At 44.2% G+C, this 20,571-nt stretch overlaps 1 protein-coding gene across 1 annotated transcript; it reads right to left on the bottom strand.

The window, feature by feature from the left end:
* Window positions 1-19,240: 19,240 nt before the first annotated feature.
* LOC121978712 lies at window positions 19,241-20,224 on the bottom strand. The gene has a single exon (XM_042531013.1). It carries the CDS (start codon window positions 20,222-20,224, stop codon window positions 19,241-19,243), a length of 984 nt encoding a protein of 327 aa, XP_042386947.1.
* Between the last annotated feature and the right edge of the window lie 347 nt (window positions 20,225-20,571).

Genomic DNA, 20,571 nt, shown 5'->3' with positions numbered 1-20,571 from the left:
AATCATATTAAGCATGATTTAGGAATAAAAATAAATTCCTATCTACTAGATTTATTTAATATTTTCTATAAATATAATTTTTATATACTTTTATTATTTATTATTTGGCCCTTATGATGCCTTAATCACCAACCAAGCCTCTGATTATTTATAGAATATGAAATTCATGAGAAATTGGAATTTAAGCATGCTTTTTAAAAATTTAATTTGCTCTTTTAGTTTCGCATTTTTATCCTTAACTTTTTCAAAATTTTCTACTAAGGAATCATAGTTCTTTTTTAACTTTAAATATTTTGACTAAGTTTTGCATAGAGATTACTTAACATTTTTATACCCTGTATAATTGATCGGAACATATCTTACTTACTGTGTTGGGCTCAGAGATAGATGCTCCTCCTTTATTAGTGCTCCTTCTAAAGTGAGGTGTCCGATCGGATTTGGCTGATTTGCATGGGTTGATCCCACCGGACATATTACTCGAGCTTGACCTACCTTAGATTTTAACAGCCACTTACGATGGTCCGTTGACCTCCAAACCCCACTTGAGGCTCCTCTTCATTTGCCGTATTAGTATTGATCAGGAAAATGCATATATATGACCGGGTTTAGGTCTGACACTTTTTAATGGAGACGAATGAAATGGGTTCTGCTGACCAAAGTCGTCGTCAATTACTTAACCAGTTCTACGTCGGAATTCAAACCTTAGACCTGACCATACTAATAATTAATAACCTTTGAACACGAATTGTTTCATTCTTCTCCAGAAAATTAAAGAAACCACAACACGGTTCTGCCTCTCTCCAAGATGTTCGCTTCGCACATATGCAGCCCTGCATGCTGAGTCCAAATTAAGCATGCAGTATAGCTTGTTTGAAGGGCACGCAAAGCTTTTACTCGTTCCAAGTCCTGCTCAAGATCTTCCTGACCAACAGTTGACGATAGAGCTCCTCCTTCATGCGGTATCTATAAATAGTCATGCCTTCTGCCTCCCCTCCTTAGTCATACATACAGAATTAAGGAGAAAGCAGTCTGCAACAGGAATATATAGCCATGTCTTGTTCTTCAGCAAGCAGAAGGGTGGTGCTGTTTGCTACAGCGATGCTGTTGGTGAGCTGTGTGCTGATGAGTTCTCAGCCTGTCTGTGCAGCGAGGCTGCTGCTGGGGACGATGGAGATGAGGAAGGGCTTCATCTTCCAAGTCCTGCAGAAGGGCTCGGTCCCCCCTCCGGGATCTGGCTGCACTGGTGGATCAGCAAACAATGGCAGACCCTGTCCTCCAACTCCAAATTAAACGTAGGAGAAACTGGGGAGAAATCTGCATTATAAGCATGTTAAGCATGTATGCATGCCACCATGTCACTAATTCTTTTGTTTGGTCTGGAGGAATTAATTAATGTCTTTCAAACTGTGCAGGCATGAATGTTGGCATGCACGTGATAGATTTGAATATTCTTTTGATTAAGAAAGCTAGTTCAGTGTTTGTTATATAAGCTTCTTACATAAATTTCTAAAATTATCAAAGCACATATCCTAATTTAAGAGTACCGTATATCTATTTCCATTTTTTACCTTTGTTATTGTTCTAGCCAAATACCTTTTTTTGTAAGCAATGTGATCATGTCCGAGTCGCTGAATCGACGGACGCTGAGCACGTGGCGCTCTCCTCTATCTCCGACCAGCTGCACAGACCTCCGGCGAACCTGCACAGAAGTCGGGCCGGGGAGGAGTCCCCGGCGACGACCCTCCGACGCTCAAGTCAGGCAAGAAGAAGACGATGAAATAGCTCCGAAGATCAGAGTTTTTCATACCTCCGGGGAAGTCTGCGGGCTCTTATATAGAGCTCTGAAGAGGCTGATGCACATACACCGAGGCACACACGTGTCCTCAGCCCATACCCAGTATGGGCTTGTCAGAGGAGCTTGCCTGACCCCTTACTGCTACAGTCCGAGCACGTCTCTGATGGGACAGCATAATCTTCTGATGAGATAGCATAATCTTCTGTCTTGTCATTCTAGCCCTTCTGTTTCCGCACCGAGCGGCATGCCGCTCGGCAGTCCCATCACGTCCGACCGGACTAAGGTATACGTCCGTTCGGGGTATTCCTGGTCATGTGCTCTGGACTGTTCGCAGTGTTGATACTTTATTCCTTCGGCCGAGCGGGCCATCCGCTCGGCACTACTATACTGTTCATCATGAGCGTCGGAACCCCGACTTCCCGTCGGGGTGTATTGCTTCCGCTCGGAAGCTTCAGCCGGTCGTCACCATCATTATCCGCTCGGCCAAGCTTCTGGTTGGCCTTTTACCTTTCGACCTCCACGTGGCGTTGACTCTGCTAAATGGGGACTCCCATTCTTACTGCCGGATCACTTGCCTCCCCTTCAAGTCTAGTCGAAGGAGGCGATTAGTCCGACTGACTGGACTATTGTTTCGCCGAACGGCTCTTCCAGGAAATCATTATCCGCTCGGCCGATGAGGCGGTAATTACGGCCTCCGTCAACGCCATCGTCCCTCCTTTCTTGTGCTCGAAAGGGGATTTCTGTCGAAGTATTTTTGATAAGCGAGTCGAACGGCCGTACGTTGCCTTATCCTTCCGCTCGGACGTTTATAGACGCCGGTCCGTCTCTCGATATTTAACGTCGGAGCTCGACGGCGTGGATATTTATAGCCGGTCGGCGCGGCTCTCGATCTTTAGCGACGGGGCTCGTCGGTCTTCCGCTCGGACGTTTATAGACGGCGGCTCGTCTCCCGGTTTCCCGGCTGGAGGGTTTATAGACGCCGGACCGTCTCTCGATTTTTAACGACGGAGCTCGTCGGTCTTCTGCTCGGGGATTTATAGACGCCGGTTCGTCTCTACGGTTTAACGTCTGGGCTAGACGGTCTTCCGCTCGGAGGGTTTATAGACGCCGGCTCGTCTCTCGATCTTTAACGTCGGAGCTCGACGGCGCGGATATTTATAGCCGGTCGGCGCGGCTCTCGATCTTTAGTGACGGAGCTCGTCGGTCTTCCGCTCGGACGTTTATAGACGCCGGCTCGTCTCCCGGTTTCCCGGCCGGAGGGTTTATAGACGCCGGATCGTCTCTCGATTTTTAGCGACGGAGCTCGTCGGCGCGGATATTTATAGCCGGTCGGCGCGACACTCGATCTTTAGCGACGGGGCTCGTCGGCCTTCCGCATAGACGTTTATAGACGCCGGCTCGTCTCTCGATCTTTAACGTCGGAGCTCGACGGCGCGGATATTTATAGCCGGTCGGCGCGGCTCTCGATCTTTAACGACGGAGCTCGTCGGTCTTCCGCTCGGACGTTTATAGACGCCGGCTCGTCTCCCGGTTTCCCGGCCGGAGGGTTTATAGACGCCGGACCGTCTCTCGATTTTTAACGACGGAGCTCGTCGGCGCGGATATTTATAGCCGGTCGGCGCGGCTCTCGATCTTTAGCGACGGGGCTCGTTGGCCTTCCGCTCGGACGTTTATAGACGCCGGCTCGTCTCTCGATCTTTAACGTCGGAGCTCGACGGCGCGGATATTTATAGCCGGTCGGCGCGGCTCTCGATCTTTAACGACGGAGCTCGTCGGCGCCGCCGACTCGTCTCCCGGTTTCCCGGCCGGAGGGTTTATAGACGCCGGACCGTCTCTCGATTTTTAACGACGGAGCTCGTCGGCGCGGATATTTATAGCCGGTCGGCGCGGCTCTCGATCTTTAACGACGGAGCTCGTCGGCCTTCCGCTCGGACGTTTATAGACGCCGGCTCGTCTCCCGGTTTCCCGGCCGGAGGGTTTATAGACGCCGGACCGTCTCTCGATTTTTAACGACGGAGCTCGTCGGCGCGGATATTTATAGTCGGTCGGCGCAGCTCTCGATCTTTAACGACGGAGCTCGTCGGCCTTCCGCTGGGACGTTTATAGACGCCGGCTCGTCTCCCGGTTTCCCGGCCGGAGGGTTTATAGACGCCGGACCGTCTCTCGATTTTTAACGACGGAGCTCGTCGGTCTTCTGCTCGGGGATTTATAGACGCCAGCTCGTCTCTACGGTTTAACGTCTGGGCTAGACGGTCTTCCGCTCGGAGGGTTTATAGACTCCGGCTCGTCTCTCGATCTTTAACGTCGGAGCTCGACGGCGCGGATATTTATAGCCGGTCGGCGCGGCTCTCGATCTTTAACGACGGAGCTCGTCGGTCTTCTAAGCCTAATTTGGACAACGTTTATCTGGCCGAACGACACAGGGTCTTCGGAATTGAGCCTTTGGCTCGTACAATATACCTCCGGCTGAGCAGCTCGGGGCCTTCGTCGTCGAGCGCTTGGCTCGGATAATTTACCTCCGGCCGAGCGGCACGGGGCCTTCGGATACTATACCTCCGGCTGAGCAGCTCGGAGCCTTCGTCGTCAAGCGCTTGGCTCGGATAATTTACCTCCGGCCGAGCGGCACGGGGCCTTCGGATACTATACCTCCGGCTGAGCAGCTCGGGGCCTTCGTCGTCGAGCGCTTGGCTCGGATAATTTACCTCCGGCCGAGCGGCACGGGGCCTTCGGATACTATACCTCCGGCTGAGCAGCTCGGGGCCTTCGTCGTCGAGCGCTTGGCTCGGATAATTTACCTCCGGCCGAGCGGCACGGGATTTATCCCATCGAGCCTTTGGCTCGGTTTATTTACTCCCGGCCGAGCGGCACGGGGTCTTCCCATCGAGCCTTTGGCTCGGGTAATACACTCCCGGCCGAGCGGCACGGGGTCTTCCCATCGAGCTAGGGGCTCGGGTAATACACTCCCGGCCGAGCGGCACGGGGTCTTCCCATCGAGCTAGGGGCTCGGGTAATATATTCCCCGGCCGAACGGCACAGGATTTATCCCATCGAGCCTTTGGCTCGGTTTATTTACTCCCGGCCGAGCGGCGCGGGAGTTTTTACTCAAGAAACTACAAATTTATGAGCAACAGAAATAATTGAAGAACTGACCTGCCGACCAGCAGGGGATCTGACCCAATTTCTTGACTCCCGAATACCCGTGGAGTGAGAAGAATATATATACTTGTCGAAACTCATCAAGGCTTCCTCGTCGGACCGATATCGGGGCAGGCGTTGCTCCCACTTGAATTCCGGTCAGACCCCCATTTTGCCTGTTGCTCCGGTCGGTCCGCTCAGCTGTGCTATCCGCTCAGCTTGAGCCTTCTGTTTCTGTTGCTCCACGAGCTTAGTTTCTCTTGCCTCAATTAGAGCGTCGGGCCTCTCCTGGGAGAGCATCACGGTGTGAGGTCATCCAGCCTCGTCCATTTATTCCGCTCGGATACAGGCGCGTTCCCACAGACGGCGCCAATTTGATCCTGTCCGAGTCGCTGAATCGACGGACGCTGGGCACGTGGCGCTCTCCTCTATCTCCGACCGCCAGTGCACCTCCGACGAACTCGCACAAAGTCGGGCCGGGAGGAGTCCCCGCGACGACCTCCACGCCAAGTCGTGCAAGAAGAAGACGATGAAATAGCTCAAGATCGAGTTTTCATACCTCCGCAAGTCTCGCAGTCTTATATAGAGCTCAAGAGGCCGATGCACATACACCGAGGCACACGTGTCCTCAGCCCATACCCAGATGGGCTTGTCGAGGAGCTTGCGACCCCTCATCGCTACCCGAGCACGTCTCGATGGGACAAGATAATCTTCGATGAGATAGCATAATCTTCGCCTTGTCATTCTAGCCCTTCGCACCGAGCGGCATGCCGCTCGGCAGTCCCATCACGTCCGACCGGACTAAGGTATATGTCCGTTCGGGGTATTCCTGGTCATGTGCTCTGGACTGTTCGCAGTGTTGATACTTTATTCCTTCGGCCGAGCAGGCCATCCGCTCGGCACTACTATACTGTTCATCATGAGCGTCGGAACCCCGACTTCCCGCCGGGGTGTATTGCTTCCGCTCGGAAGCTTCAGCCGGTCGTCACCATCATTATCCGCTCGCCCAAGCTTCTGGTTGGCCTTTTACCTTTCGACCTCCACGTGGCGTTGACTCTGCTAAATGGGGACTCCCATTCTTACTGCCGGATCACAATGGAATCACTTTTGGTTTTTTAGTTAGTTTTGACCCATTTGTGTTTAAAAAAATTATCGCTTTCAATAGAATGAGTAAAATTAATGTTTGAGAGTATTTTTATAATTAAAAGAACTAGACGAACACATAGAAACTTATTTCGTATCATTCTGAGGTCTCTATGTCCATCAATTGGTTTCGATCCAAAAGAACTCCTACATTAGTCATATCAGATTGAAAAGAACTCATCCTTGAATTTAGAGTAGTGTTAGGTGATAGTCCAGGAGGAATTTCATCTGGCATTAAATCAGTAAAATCTATTAGCAGTTGCTAGATTTTGAGAATCTTTGATGATCCAATTGCAACTTTAATTCCAAAATAGAGAAGCTGAAAATTAATTTCGCACGTATCAATTCCATCTCCCCCCAGTTTATTTTCACTTGAATTTTTTTTTGTTGCAGCTCTTATTGTAGATAAATTGTAGGAAGGTAGTGCCTGTAATGTGTTGATCGGACCTAATCCATTATTATACAGAGCAGACTCCTCAGAGCTTATCACAACTGATACAGTATGCTAATAGTGGATTTAGAGGTGGTGTGGTAGTCAAAGTCAAGATGATATGATAGTCAAAGTCAATGTCAAGGTGAGGTAGTAGTCAGAATCGGAGTATATGCAGCTGAACGAGTCATTCTCACCAGGGCTTAGCTCCTCACCCCTAAGCGCTAAGACATTCAGTATATAGCCGGTCGACCCAAGAACAGATCGGGCTTAAGGGGCTTAGCTTCCCACTCTTCACAGAAGAGGTCTCAATACACATTTGGTCGACTCCAGTGTCGGTCAGATTTACGAGGCATAGATCCCTTTTCTTCAAATACTAGTCTCTCAGCATACAGGGCTGTAAACGAGCCGAACCGAGCCGAGCTTTGGGGTATTCAAGCTTGTTTGATAAGGTAACCGAGCCGAGTCGAGCAGTGCTTAAAATGAACCAAACTTTTGAAATTATTGTTCAAACTTGGCTTGGTTTATTTTTTACTAGCTTGAGCTTGTTTGAAGCTTGACTTGAGTTTGGTTCATATAGATGTTATCGAGCTCTCAATTCAAGTTTGACTTGAGCTTGGTTCGTTTAGACGTTATCGAGCTCTCAATTCAAGTTTCTTTGATTGTTTGAAACTTTTAGTTGTTTGTTTCGTTATTGAACTTGATAATTTTAACTTATTTGTTTATTTTATTTGATTATTTATTTAGCATATTGAAAAGAGTTTTATTAATGAATATGGTTCGTGAACATTGCTCATGAACGCTGTTCATGAACATTATTCACGAACGTTGTTTACAAACGTTAACGAGTTGAACACATATGTGTTCAAGCTTGTTTGTTTAATTTAATGAGTTGTTCAAGCTGTTCAAGCTTATTTGTTTAATTAATCTTGTATACATTGAACGAACATAAACAAGCTCTTACCAAGCCGAACACCAAGCTTGTTTATGAATGTTTGATTCATTTACATCCCTATCAACATATGACCGGTCGACCCTAGAGCCGGTCAGACTTTAGGGAGTTCCCACTTTTATAGCACAACTCTTAATATATTGCCAGTCGGCCCAAAAGTCGGTCAGAATTTCATGACATGGTTCCCTATTTCTCAGCTTCAGGACACTCTACATATGAATGATCAACCTAAAGTGTCGGGTGGACCTATGGGGCTAAGATTCCCACTTTTCATGTGTTAGTCTCCCATCATACAGCCGGTTGGCTACAAGGCTGGTCAGGCTGCCTCCAAAAGACAACATTGCCAGAGAATCATAACAACCTATCAGAGAGAAATAACTATTCGTCAAGGAATATTTCGTTACCATAGCATATACATGAGAGGGAACCTTCCTATGAGGGTGTCTGTACAACTTCCATTGCCTATCGTTACTTAGCATATTTTGACATCCAACATTTTCAGCCACCTCGATCATTAATACGGGGTTATAAATGACAGTTCATATACCTATAGCGGAACCTTCCGCGAAGGGTGCCCTTACATATTCCATTATTAGACATATTCCAATACCAGATATTCTCTGATACTTCATGATTATGGAGGTTCTGAGGGTTAGTATAAAAAGGGGTCCTCTCCATTAATTAGGTATGCTTTACACACTTTAGAATGCTTTCTTACGCGTATGCATCTAATGCTCATCTTTTTTCTCCAATTTTTGCTCGGCTATCGTACTGACTTGAGCGTCAGAGTGGCTGATCCAGGGCCCCCTCCCTAGTTCTTACTCTACCGCTCCCCTTTGCTCTTTTTGCGTTGTGTGCAGAAAGAAGTGCTAGGTATCATCTCTTCTCCATCTCAAAGTCTTCTCCCAGTCAATGACAAAGCCATCTACTAAGCGCTCTATCTCCACCGCAAATTGGATGATTCTATTGGATCCTTGGTGACCGGCTAGAGGGGGGTGAATAGCCCTATAAAAATAACACTAACCTTCCTCGAACTTTATAGCTTAATTAAACTAATACTTGCATAAAATAAATAAGAAACTAGAAAGAAGAGGCACAACGAGGTTTACTTGGTTATAATTGGGGAGGTTGTTAATCCAAGAAAGTTGAAGCTCACTATCAAAGTCTCCTTCAGGAGGAGAAGCCTCTTACAACCTTGATGGCTTACAAACAAGTAGTAGAACAAACTAGTGTTGGGGTTGCAAGGTTGCAAACATAGTCCCACATTGAAAACACATGGGAAAGATCATGGGTTTATAAAAGAAAGATATCTCCATTTGGCATGAGGCCTTTTGGGGAGAGCCCAAGAGCAAAACCATGAGGGCTTAGGTCCAAAGTGGACAATATCATGCAATTGTGGAGATATCTAAATTCTTTTTGATTTTACAATTGGTATCAGAGCCTGGACTGTTAGAAGGTTTAATCACCGACTGTACATAAGAGCTATGATCTGATTAAGCCATGTGGGTACAAGATTGACCTCGAACAAAGAAAGTGAGGGCTCGTATGTTCGGATCAAGAGGACCAGACACCAGGCAGGAAGTCCTAGTAGGTCGGGTGGACCGAGGGGCAAGAAGACCTAGTGGGTCGAGGATCGAATGTGGGAAGCCTGTGTTCCTTTGTTTGAGGGGAGGATTGTTGGGGTTGCAAGGTTACAAACATAGTCTCACTTTGAAAACACATGGGAAAGATTATAGGTTTATAAGAGAAAGATATCTCCATTTGGCATGAGACCTTTTGGGGAGAGCCCAAGAGTAAAACCATGAGGGCTTAGGTCCAAAGTGGGCAATATTATGCAATTGTGGAGATATCTAAATTCTTTTCGATCCTATAACTAGAAACATTTACAAGTATTGTTCTGAACCATTGGAACTAGAGTTGTATTTATAGCCCTGTTCGGGGTGCCTGGAAGGGTTCTAGGTGCCTCCAAGGGGATAAAACTGTATCCCCGTTACAACGGATCACATTTGATGTGATCCAGATAAAATTCTTGGTCCGGGCGCCTAGACTCGGTCTAGGCTAAGTTAACATCATCTTAACTGTTTGGTCCGGGTTCTTGCTCCGGCTATGCTCGCTTGGGTCCGGGTCTTTCACTCTGGCTCTGTTTGCTTGGGTGATTTCGACCATCCAGAATATGGCTCACCCAAACCCAGTTTCCGACCTTCGAACAATCTTCCGCTCCGGCTTCTCGTCCCTCGGAAACACCGCACACCTTCTTCTCGTCCGCTCACTTACTCTTCCACAGCATCTCGTCGCTCAAATGCACTGAGCCCGTCGGCTCTCTCTCATGCTTTCCTTCTCGCTAGCTGCATCTTTCGTTCGACTTCCTGTGCTCTTCAGTTCCTGAACACTTAGACATAGGGGTTAAAAATCAACAGGACCTAACCTGACTTGGTTGATTACATCAAAACTACCTTGGGGTACTAACAATCTCCCTCTTTTTAATGTGAACAATCCAAGTTAAGTTAGGGTAAATAAACATAAAGAAATAATAACAAGGTAATACATTTATAACTCAATAATGTGCAAAAAATTAAATTACCCACTCCTAGACTTAATCTTTCCTTCTCCCCCTTTGATCAAATTAAATAAGGTACTTTTAAAATGACTTTGGAAATGCTAAAATTAAAGTCTAAGGAAAATCAGATTTTTTTAAAAAAATTTACATTTGGATAACTAATTCATAGAAAATTTTCTAACGATTAAAAATTCTAAAGAATTGTTTAGATATAGAAAAATAAATTTACTAAAATAACTCTAACAAATATGATTTTTGTTAAATAAATTTTAACGATCAGAATTTTTCTAACAGAAATTTTTACAAACAATTTAAAGCATTTAGTTAAAATAATTAAATGCTTTACAGTTAGTCAATTAAATATTTATTTCAGTAATTGACTTCTAGGCTGTGACGAGGCATTAAACCTTCTTGGATATTAGAACAACAACACTTTCTAGATAAAGCCTTTTAAAGAAATTAAATATTTAACTATATCTCTGAAAGCCCAAAAAAAAAAACTAACTTAAGCATGTTTTCGGAACCCAATATAGGTCTCTTCCTACTGGATTAATTAAAAAATTTTGAGGAATATATTTTCTAGATAATTTTCTTCTTGTAATATCTAAATTACCAATTTAACCCTTTATAGTTCCTAAAATTTGAAGCAGACGAATTTAAACATGCAGAATTTTTTAAATTTTCTATTTGATCCTTTAAATTTACATTCTCAATTTTCAATTTTTCAAGATCCTCTATTTCTATTTTCAGTTTTAATTTTGTCAAGATCTTCTTGAATATAGCTAAGGTTGATTTTAACTTTTTATTTTATTTTTCTAATTTACAGTAATTTTTTGATAATAGTTTTATAAACCGAAATGACTTGTCAGGAGGAAGAGATTGTTGGCGTAGGTAGGCCGGCAAGAGGGGGTGAATTGCCTGTGAAAAGGTAAAAATAAAAAACCCTTCTCGATCTTTCAATTCAAATTAGTAGTACACTTATAAACATAAAATTAAGCAACTAATAAGTAAAAGATACAAAGGAGTTACTTGGTTATAACCTAAGTGATTGTTAATCCAAGACAAAAGAAAGTGCTGAAAAGATCTCCTTCGTATAGGCGAAGAAGCCTATTACAGTCGTTGAACACTCAGAAATGTGCTAAGAAAAGAATGCAGGAGTTGATATCTATTTCCTAGGTCCAGAGATGTTTTTATAGCCCCTGGAAAACCTTATCTGGGGCTGGAAGGCCCCTTCAACATGGTGGAAGGCGCCTCTAGCAAAGCACCATAAGATAAAACTTTATCCACTGCCAACGGTAAAGTTTGCCTGGTCGAAGGCACCTTCTATGCACATTGAAGGCACATTCCATGAAGGGTTGAAGGCACCTTCCATGAAAGCTTGAAGGCGCCTTCCAACAGAAGGCTTTAGCGACTGCCGAGCTCCAAGCTTCTTCTCTTGCTCTTTCACTGCTACTCTCACTCGGGTGATTTAGGCCAACCGAAATAGGGCTCACCCGAATCCATTTTCCTGCCTTTTCCTCGAGTAGACTTCCGCTCCAGCTTCTCATCCTTCGGAACGTTGTACACATCCTTCTCGTCCACCGATGTACTCTTCCGTAGCATCTCGTCCTTTCGATGCACCGACCGCGTCGACTCCCTTCCTGTGTCATCCCTCTCGCTAGCTGCATCTTCCGCTTGACTTCTTGTGTTTCTAAGCTCCTACACACTTAGACACAAGGATTAAACACAACAGGACCTAACTTAACTTGGTTGATCACATCAAAACTATCACGGGATTCCAACAATCTTCCCCTTTTTGATGAGCATCAACCCAAGGTCAAATTAGGGAAAAACAAACAAATTTCAATAACATACGTATTATTGCAAAATAAATGAATTTAAAAAAGTTAGTCGCTAAATTCAAAATTGATAAAAATCCTAACTCCCTCTAAACTTGTACATATTCCTCCCCCTTTGATCACATTAAAAATAAAGAGTCAAGTTGAAGGGGTACATAATAATAAATAGAATGTTAACAATTTAATTTTTTTTTTCATAAAGTCATACTTGGTATTTGACAAGTAATCATTTCAATACATACACCTAATTTTGAAAGAATTAATTTTTCCAAAAACAATTTTAACTTGTTAAAAGATTATAACATTCAACTGTTTAACAGTTAGTTAATTAAATATTTATTTCAATAATTAGCTTCCATGCTGTGGCGAGGTACTAGACCTTCTTGGATATTGGAGCAATAACCACTTTCTAGACAAAGCCTTTTAAAGAAATTAATATTTAATTTTCTCTCTGACATTTAAAATTATAAGCTTTTTAGTCTAAACATGATCTTGGAATCCAATATAAATTCTTACCTACTGAATTAATCAGAAATTTTGATGGAAAATATTTTTTTTAGAATTTTCTTAATTTGTCCCTGGTCATTTCTAATATAGCAGTTGATTCTTCCATAATTAAATCTTGGTTTTTGATAGGAATTAGAACATGCATGGTTATCTTTCAATTTCTCTATTTGTATTTTTAATTTCTCGTTTTCTAATTTCAAATTATCATGCATTTCTATTGGGCATGCATTAGCTAATTGTCTTTTTAAAATAATACTTTCTTGTTCTAATTTGTATAAATTTTTAGAAAGCATTTTGATAAAGTTAAAAGACTGCTTGGGAGATAGTGCACATACCTCACTTACCTCGTGATTTGATGCTCCCCCTTCATCACAGCTTTCCTCTGATGATCCTCCCCCTTGATCGATGCTCATTTTAGAACTGCTTTCTTCTTCTCTTTGATGGTCTGCCAATAGAGCTAGTCTGACGTATTCTTCAACTTCAGATTCTGATGACGATGTTTCATCCCATGCCGCCTTCAGAATTTTGAGCTTCGATTTTATAGGTCATTTGCATTTGTTCTTCAGTTTAGGGCAATCGTTCTTGATATGCCCTTCTTCATTGAAGTTGTAACACCGGACCTTCCTTTTGCTCCATGATTGTTTCTTAGCCTGCATCTTAAATTTATTAGATCTAATAAATTTATTGAACTTTCTTATCATTAGGGCCGCTTTTTCTTCATCGATTGATGCTTCAGAGTCTTGATCTTCCTTCTTGGCTCTCAAGGCAAGATTGTCATTCGTCTTTTCTATTTCTTTAGAATCTACATATCTAGTTTCATGAAGTTCAAATGTAGAAAATGAATTTTGTAGTGTACTTATAATTACCTCGAAATCCTTAGAGATGTAGTATGCATCTACTAAGGATGACCATTCTAGAGTTCTCGGGGAGGCATTGAGCGCATACCGGATTGTTAATCCAAGACAGTTGAACGCGCACTATCAAGCTCCTTCTTCAACAGAGTTAGAGACAAAGTAACCCCTTACAACGTTTAAGAACAAGTAGAATTAAAACATGAATTCAGAAATGTAAGTGTAGTGTGTTATATTAAAACTTCGAGGACCAGAACTCTATTTATTTCTCACTGGTTGAACTAGCTGTTTGCTGATGTGGCAGCTCCCGAACGCCTGGACCCGGTTCAGGCTTCTAGATGTGGTTGTCTTGATCCACTATGCAATGACTCTTCATCAATGAAGTTATCACTATCCGGGCGCTTGGACCGGTCCATGCGCCTGGACCGATCCGAGCGCCTGGAGTCTTGTTGATGTGGACTCCAAATTTGGTCCTTGCTGCAATGGCTCAACAAGGTACCCAAGCTTGTTCAATCGCTCGGACTTGGTCCGAGCGCCTCGTGTTAACTTTTCCGGTAGCTTTTCTGGATGCTTTGGTGATTCTCTGGCCATCTAAAGTTGAGCTCACCCGAACCCAACTCCGCCTTTTCCTTGAGCAGCCTCCCTCCCCGTCTCCTCATCCCTTGGAAGTGCCACATGCATTTTTCTCATCAATCAATGTGCTCTTCAGTAGTTTCTCATCCTTCAGATGTACCGTGCTCGTCGATCGCTTTCCATGTCATCCTTCTCATTCGCTGCATCTTCCACTCAACTTCTTGTATTCCTAAGTCCATAATCAGACACAAGGCATTAATAAATGCAGAGTTTAACTTAATCCAATTGATCACATAAAAACTCACCCGAGGTACTTACAGATTATACTGTCACTATTATTTATATATAAATTAAAGTATTATTACCTGAGACTGATTCTTTTGATTCCTTATACTATGTAGTTCATGCACTATCTTTTTGATACCCAATGAGTCATTTTACTCATTATCCCTTAGTTTTTCTTTTATTTCCAAGTTAGTAGATAGAGAATGTGTCATGTCACTCAGAGGTCCTGACTGTCGGTCCATGTCACTTTGAGATGTTTAATGTTCTATTTGTCTCTACAATTTGATTTTTAGTTCAGTTTTCTTTAGTGCTTGGTACTGGATATTTGTGTTTGTTTGATTGCTATATATATATATATATATATATATATATATATATACACACACATGGTTACTTTTTCTTATTTGTCATTTTGGTATTAGCGATGTTTGGCTTCATATCATGTTGTATCAGATTTGTCACTAACGAATTTCTCCATCATTGGTTGCCCATTTATACACCGGGGCATGACATATAGTGCTAGAGGAAGCTTCAAAGGAGCCTCCGAAGCCGATAGATGAGGAGCTTGCTCCACTAGTAGAGGAGCCTTTACCTACCCCATTGGTGCCTATCGAGGAACTGGTTGTTGCGGCTGAGGATGATGGTGTGAAGACCGTCAAAGCCATTGAAAGGATGATCATCCCAGTTGTCCTTGTTCATCAGGCAAACTCGTCGTCAGAGGATGATGGTGCATCAGCCTACCGCTACCTCCCGGTGTTACATAAGCTCTCCAAATTTCTGGTGATTGACTACGATAAGGACAAGGAGGTGCACTGCTTCAGCAAGGTCGTACTCAGCCTCTGCTTGCACAAGGAGCTCAACATCAACCCTGCGCGCACCCCCAATGGCTACTTCATGGTCGACATTGCCGAGTTCTTAAGACAAGCCTTCTCCCTGGAAAGGGATGCCACTTCAAACATTGAAGAATTCGCAGGTAAGAAAGCCAGGATTCTCATCGTAGCAAGGAAGCAATCTAGAGCATTCACTAATCTACACGAAATAACTCAATTGGCAGACTAGTTGGGATTTGAAATCATCATCAACGACGGCGATGTGGGATCCGATGTGAGCCAATTCGCATGGCTGGTCAACTTGATGGACGTGAAGCTAGGCGTGCACGGCTCTGGGCTCACCAATTTGGTGTTCTTGTTGTCCAACGCGACGGTGATCCAACTGGTGTCATGGGGTAGCCTCGAGTGGATGGCAATACTAGATTTCAGGGAGCCGGCCAAGGACATGAAGCTCAACTACGTCCATCCTCCAGCATGGGTGATGATGTCCACCTTCATGGACAACCATAACGTGAAGCTCGATATAAAGAAGTTCAAGAATGCGGATGCAGTGGCACCGAACAATAAAGCTCTATGCTTGATGTACTCGAGAGGCATGTCCGATTCAATCAAAGTGCTAGAGGGGGTTTTGGAGAGGGTTCCAACTGCAGCTTGGAGATATTGGTCGTGCATCTTTGCAGCATGTATGATATGCTATATGTCAACCACGGTAATGTCAAGAATATTGTGGGTTCCCTACTTTATAGAATTGGACTCATTAGTGGTTAGATGGAGTCTCCAACTCGATTTCATATACGGTGTTGGCACAGAATTGATGAATAACAAAGGATGCAGGAAAAAAGGAAAAAAAAACACACGTAGCACTAAAAAAAAAACACAGTAGCAAGGGGAGAAAAATTGCACAGGTGGAAAGCAATGCACAAATAACCGAAAAATAGAAACTGGAGAAACTTTAATTCTGAGATCTGATTTGTTTCACAACTTCGACCCCTTTAAATACAACTCAAGTGATAAGATTTAACCATAAGAATAGGATAACTCATACCACTAAAATAGGAAAGATTAATATCACAGAAAAAAATAAATAAATCATGAATGTAGCCATGCCATGTCCGAATTATTTTCTTACATTTACTCCCCCTAATTCTGACATTGCTCTAAATCACGAACGCCGAGTAGTTGTCGCATGACAGCTAACTTCACTCCTGGCAGTGCTTTAGTCAATACATCAGCTCGCTGTTCTCCAGTATTAATGAACTCAACCACAATCTGTCCATTCTCAACACATTCTCTGATAAAATGAAATCTTGTATCTATATGCTTGCTTCGACCATGGAATATTGGATTCTTCATGAGTGCTATAACAGATTTGTTGTCAACAAACAACGTTACCGGCTTTGGCTTTTCACCGGTTAATTCGCTAGTAAGACTCCTCAACCACAAAGCATGGCAGGCCGCAGTTGTGGCTGCCATGAATTCTGCCTCACAAGATGAAAGCGTCACTGTCTTCTATTTCTGTGAATTCCAAGACACCAAACTTTCATTAAAATAGAAAGTCATTCCACTTGTGCTTTTCCTCCCATCGAGATCGCCGACTAAATCACTGTCCGAGTAGCCGAATATACTAATTTCCTGGAGTCCCTTTATGTAAGTAAGTCCAAAATGGATTGTACCTTTCAAATACCTGAGAATCTGTTTGACCACTTTGTGATGCATGGTTGTAGGCCTTTCCATGTATCTGCTCGCCATCCCGAAAGGATATGACAAGTCTGGTCGTGTGTGTAGCAAATATCTCAGGCAACCAATGACGCGTCTGTACTCTGTGGCATCAACTGGAGTCCCTTCCAAGTCTTTATGTAGTTGTGTCTTGGGTTCCATCGGATGTTTTGTGGCATTACAATCTGCCACCTTGAATTGAGACAAAATTTTCTTAGCATAAGTTGATTGTCTAAGTAAAATTCGGTTCTTCTGTTGTTCCACTTCAATCCCTAAGTAGTAGGAGAGAAGACCCAAATCACTCATCTCAAATTCTATCATCATTTGTTGCTTGAACTTGTTGATTCTGCCTGTGCTATTTCCTGTCACGATGAGGTCGTCGACATACACTCCAACAAGTATACTTGCTTCTCCTTCACCTCTTGTATATACTGCATGTTCTTGAATACATTTTTTGAAGCCGAGCTCTACCAGACTCCTGTTCAGCCGCATGTTCCAAGCTCGTGGAGCCTGCCGCAGTCCATAGAGTGCCTTGAATAACCTGTACACCTTATGTTTCTGATTTTGTGCCTCAAACCCTTCCGGTTGAGAGACGTATATTTCTTCTTCTAACTCTCCGTTAAGGAATGCTGACTTCACATCTAGATGGTGTACCTCCCAGCTTCGACTCCCTGCAAGTGCAAGAATGACTCGAATAGTATCAAGTCTAGCGACCGGTGTAAATACCTCTTCAAAGTCGACGCCTTGTCTTTGTACATAGTCTTTAGCAACTAATCTTACTTTATACTTAACAACTTTCCCAGCTGAATCTTTCTTCAGTTTGTACACCCACTTTAGGCCAATAGGTTTGTGGCCTAATGGGAGCTCAGTTAGGGTCCAGGTCTTGTTCATCTTAATAGTTTCCAGTTCTTCCTCCATTGCTTTGTACCAGCAAGCCTTGGTTGTAGCCTCTTGGTAACAGGTCGGCTCTTCAGACATCATCAACATTACCTCATTCTCTTCTTCATCAATACCAACCACTTCCTCAGTGTTGGCATAGATATCGGCAATGGACCTAAACCGAACTGGCCCTTCATGAGAGTCAGGTGAGGTAGTTGTATGGGTGCTCGATGATGATGTAGATGGACTTGATGCTCTTGTCATGGGTACCACGGCTGTTGCCGGTGGTGCGACATCTTCTGTTCCTGCCTCAATGTCTGCTACAACAATCACCTCGTCGGTGTCGAGTGCATCCTCCACCATAAACTCCGGTAAGTTTTCTTCATGGTTAGCACCTGCAGTCCATGTCCATTCACTATTTTCTTGAAATACTACATCTCTACTTACTTGTAGCTTGCCATGCCTTGGATCAAATAGACGATGAGCTTTGCAGCTTTCCTCGACACCCAAGTATACCATGGGTGAACTTCTGTCGTCAAGTTTCTTCAGGTGAGGGGTTGTATTTTTCACGTATGCAACACAACCGAACACTCTCAAGTGGGCGAGATGTGGCTTTCTCCCCATCCAAGCTTCAAATGGGGTACGGTCTCCTAGCGCCTTAGTTGGGAGACGATTTAGCAGATAGACAGCATGCCTAACTGCCTCTCCCCAGAACCTTGCCGGCATATGTGTACCCTTGAGGAGAGATCTTGCCATGGCCATCACAGTGCGATTACGGCGCTCTACAACGCCATTCTGTTGGGGTGTGTAGGGAGCCGTAAGGTGCCGCTCGATCCCTTCATTTTCACAGAATCGAGTGAACTCTGTGGATAGAAACTCACCGCCACGGTCTGTCCGAAGTGTTTTGATCTTGTACTCAGTCGTGTTCTCCGTCACGGACTTGAATTTCTTGAATGCTTGGAATACATCTTTCTTTGCTGCCAATACAAATACCCACATCCATCTTGTACAATCATCAACAATCAAAAAGAAATATTTGTTACCAGCCAGTGTACTTGGTGAAATTGGCCCGCAAATATCAGCATGGAGAAGTTCCAACGGCTTTGTCGCTCTAAAGTTTGCTTGGTGCGGGAATGGTGACCTTGCATGTTTAGCGACCACACATACCTCGCAAAGCTTGTTCGGCTGGGGCAATGGAGGCACATCAACTGCCAATTTCTTCTCCCCTAACAGCTTCAAATCGTGAAAATTGACATGTCCGAGCCTTGTGTGCCATAACCAGCTTGGGTCTTCTAGGCTTGCTAGGAGACAGACTTGCTTGCATGTCTTCAAGGTTACCTTGTACAAGCGATTTTGTGTTCGCTTTACCCGCATCAAGAGCTTCCCGCTCCTATCAATCACCTTCATGATATCTTTCTCCATGTGCACTTCGTTCCCAGTTTCTGTCAATTGACCGAGACTTATGATATTACTACAAAGTTTCGGAATGTAGTATACCTCGTGGAGAGCCTTCCGATCGCCATTCTTGCATTCGAACACAACCGTCCCCTTGCCCATGATCTCAATGGTTGATCCATCGCCAAATCTCACCCTCCCTGTGATGGTTTCATCTAGTTCTTGAAACTTCTCGCGATGGCCAGTCATGTGGTTGCTGGCACCGTTGTCAAGGTGCCAGACGTCTTTATCTTCTTTCTTAACGTCGCGGTACATCTCCGGTAGCAATCTATCTTCACTGAGCAGAATGGTATCCTACCGCTCACGCCTAGTGTCAGACTCCTCGTGAGACACGGTCATCATCAGTGCCGACTCTTCATCGGTGGCACAAGTGAGGTGAGCCTCATCATCACGCCGCTTGTTGTAGCATTCGGACGCATAATGCCCCATTTTCTCGTAATTGAAACATTTTATATGTCTCTTGTCTCGAGTGCCACTGTTGTTGCCGCTAGTCCCTCCTGCACTATCTTGGCGTTGCGTACCACGGCCACGATCGCGCCCTCGCCCACGTCCACGCCATTTGCCACGACTAGGGCTGCTGGACCCACGCCCCTTTCCTCCTGACGAAGTGTCCACGTTGCTCCCCTTCTGTCGCATTTGCCATTCGGCATGAGTTAATAGGAGCTCACCTTCAGTGCCGTTGGTGTTGCTGCGTAGTCGTAGCGTTCGTTCTTCGTACGCCTTCAGTCGCCCTATAGCCTCCTCAAATGGTATAGACTCAAGGTCGTAGAATTGCTCAATACCAGTAACAATAGGAAAGAATTTATCAGGGACAGAATCGAGCAATTTTTTTACCAACGAGGAATCTTCAAGCGTGGCACCAAGGGTGGAGAACTTGCTGCTTAGGGCGCTGAGTTTGCCAGCAAACTCATCAATCGTTTCGGTCTCTTTCATCCGGAGAGCGTCAAACTCGCTCTTCAATGTTTGTACACGTGCCTTCTTCACCCGATCACTACCAAGGTACCTCGTCTTGAGGCTGTCCCAGACTTCCTTCGCCGTCTTCTTTGTTGCGATCTGGAGAAGGATGTCTTTGGGGACACACTGAAGGATGTATGCACGTGCCTTTTTGTCCTTCTTTGCATCCACCTGGGCTCCTTTCACTGGCTCCACCGCCTCCCAGACTCCCTGGGCATCAAGGATCGCCTCTGTCTTTATTGCCCACACAGTATAATTGTGAGGACTTAGCATCGGATAGGGAAATGACACTCCGCCGTTCTCCTTTACTGGGATGCTCGACATTTTATGGAATCGTAGATTCTTGGATGTCTTATACTACCAACGCTCTGATACCAAGTGTTGGCACAGAATTGATGAATAGCAAAGGATGCAGGAAAAAAGGAAAAAAAAACACACGTAGCACTAAAAAAAAAATACAGTAGCAAGGGGAGAAAAACTGCACAGGTGGAAAGTAATGCACAAATAATCGAAAAATAGAAACTAGAGAAACTTTAATTCTGAGATCTGATTTGTTTCATAGCTTCGACCCCTTTAAATACAACTCAAGTGATAAGATTTAACCATAAGAATAGGATGACTCATACCACTAAAATAGGAAAGATTAATATCACAGAAAAAAATAAATAAAT

This window comes from Zingiber officinale, chromosome 4B (genome assembly GCF_018446385.1).
Source record: "Zingiber officinale cultivar Zhangliang chromosome 4B, Zo_v1.1, whole genome shotgun sequence".
Lineage (NCBI taxonomy): Eukaryota > Viridiplantae > Streptophyta > Magnoliopsida > Zingiberales > Zingiberaceae > Zingiber > Zingiber officinale.
This window is presented reverse-complemented; position numbering and strand designations above follow the sequence as displayed.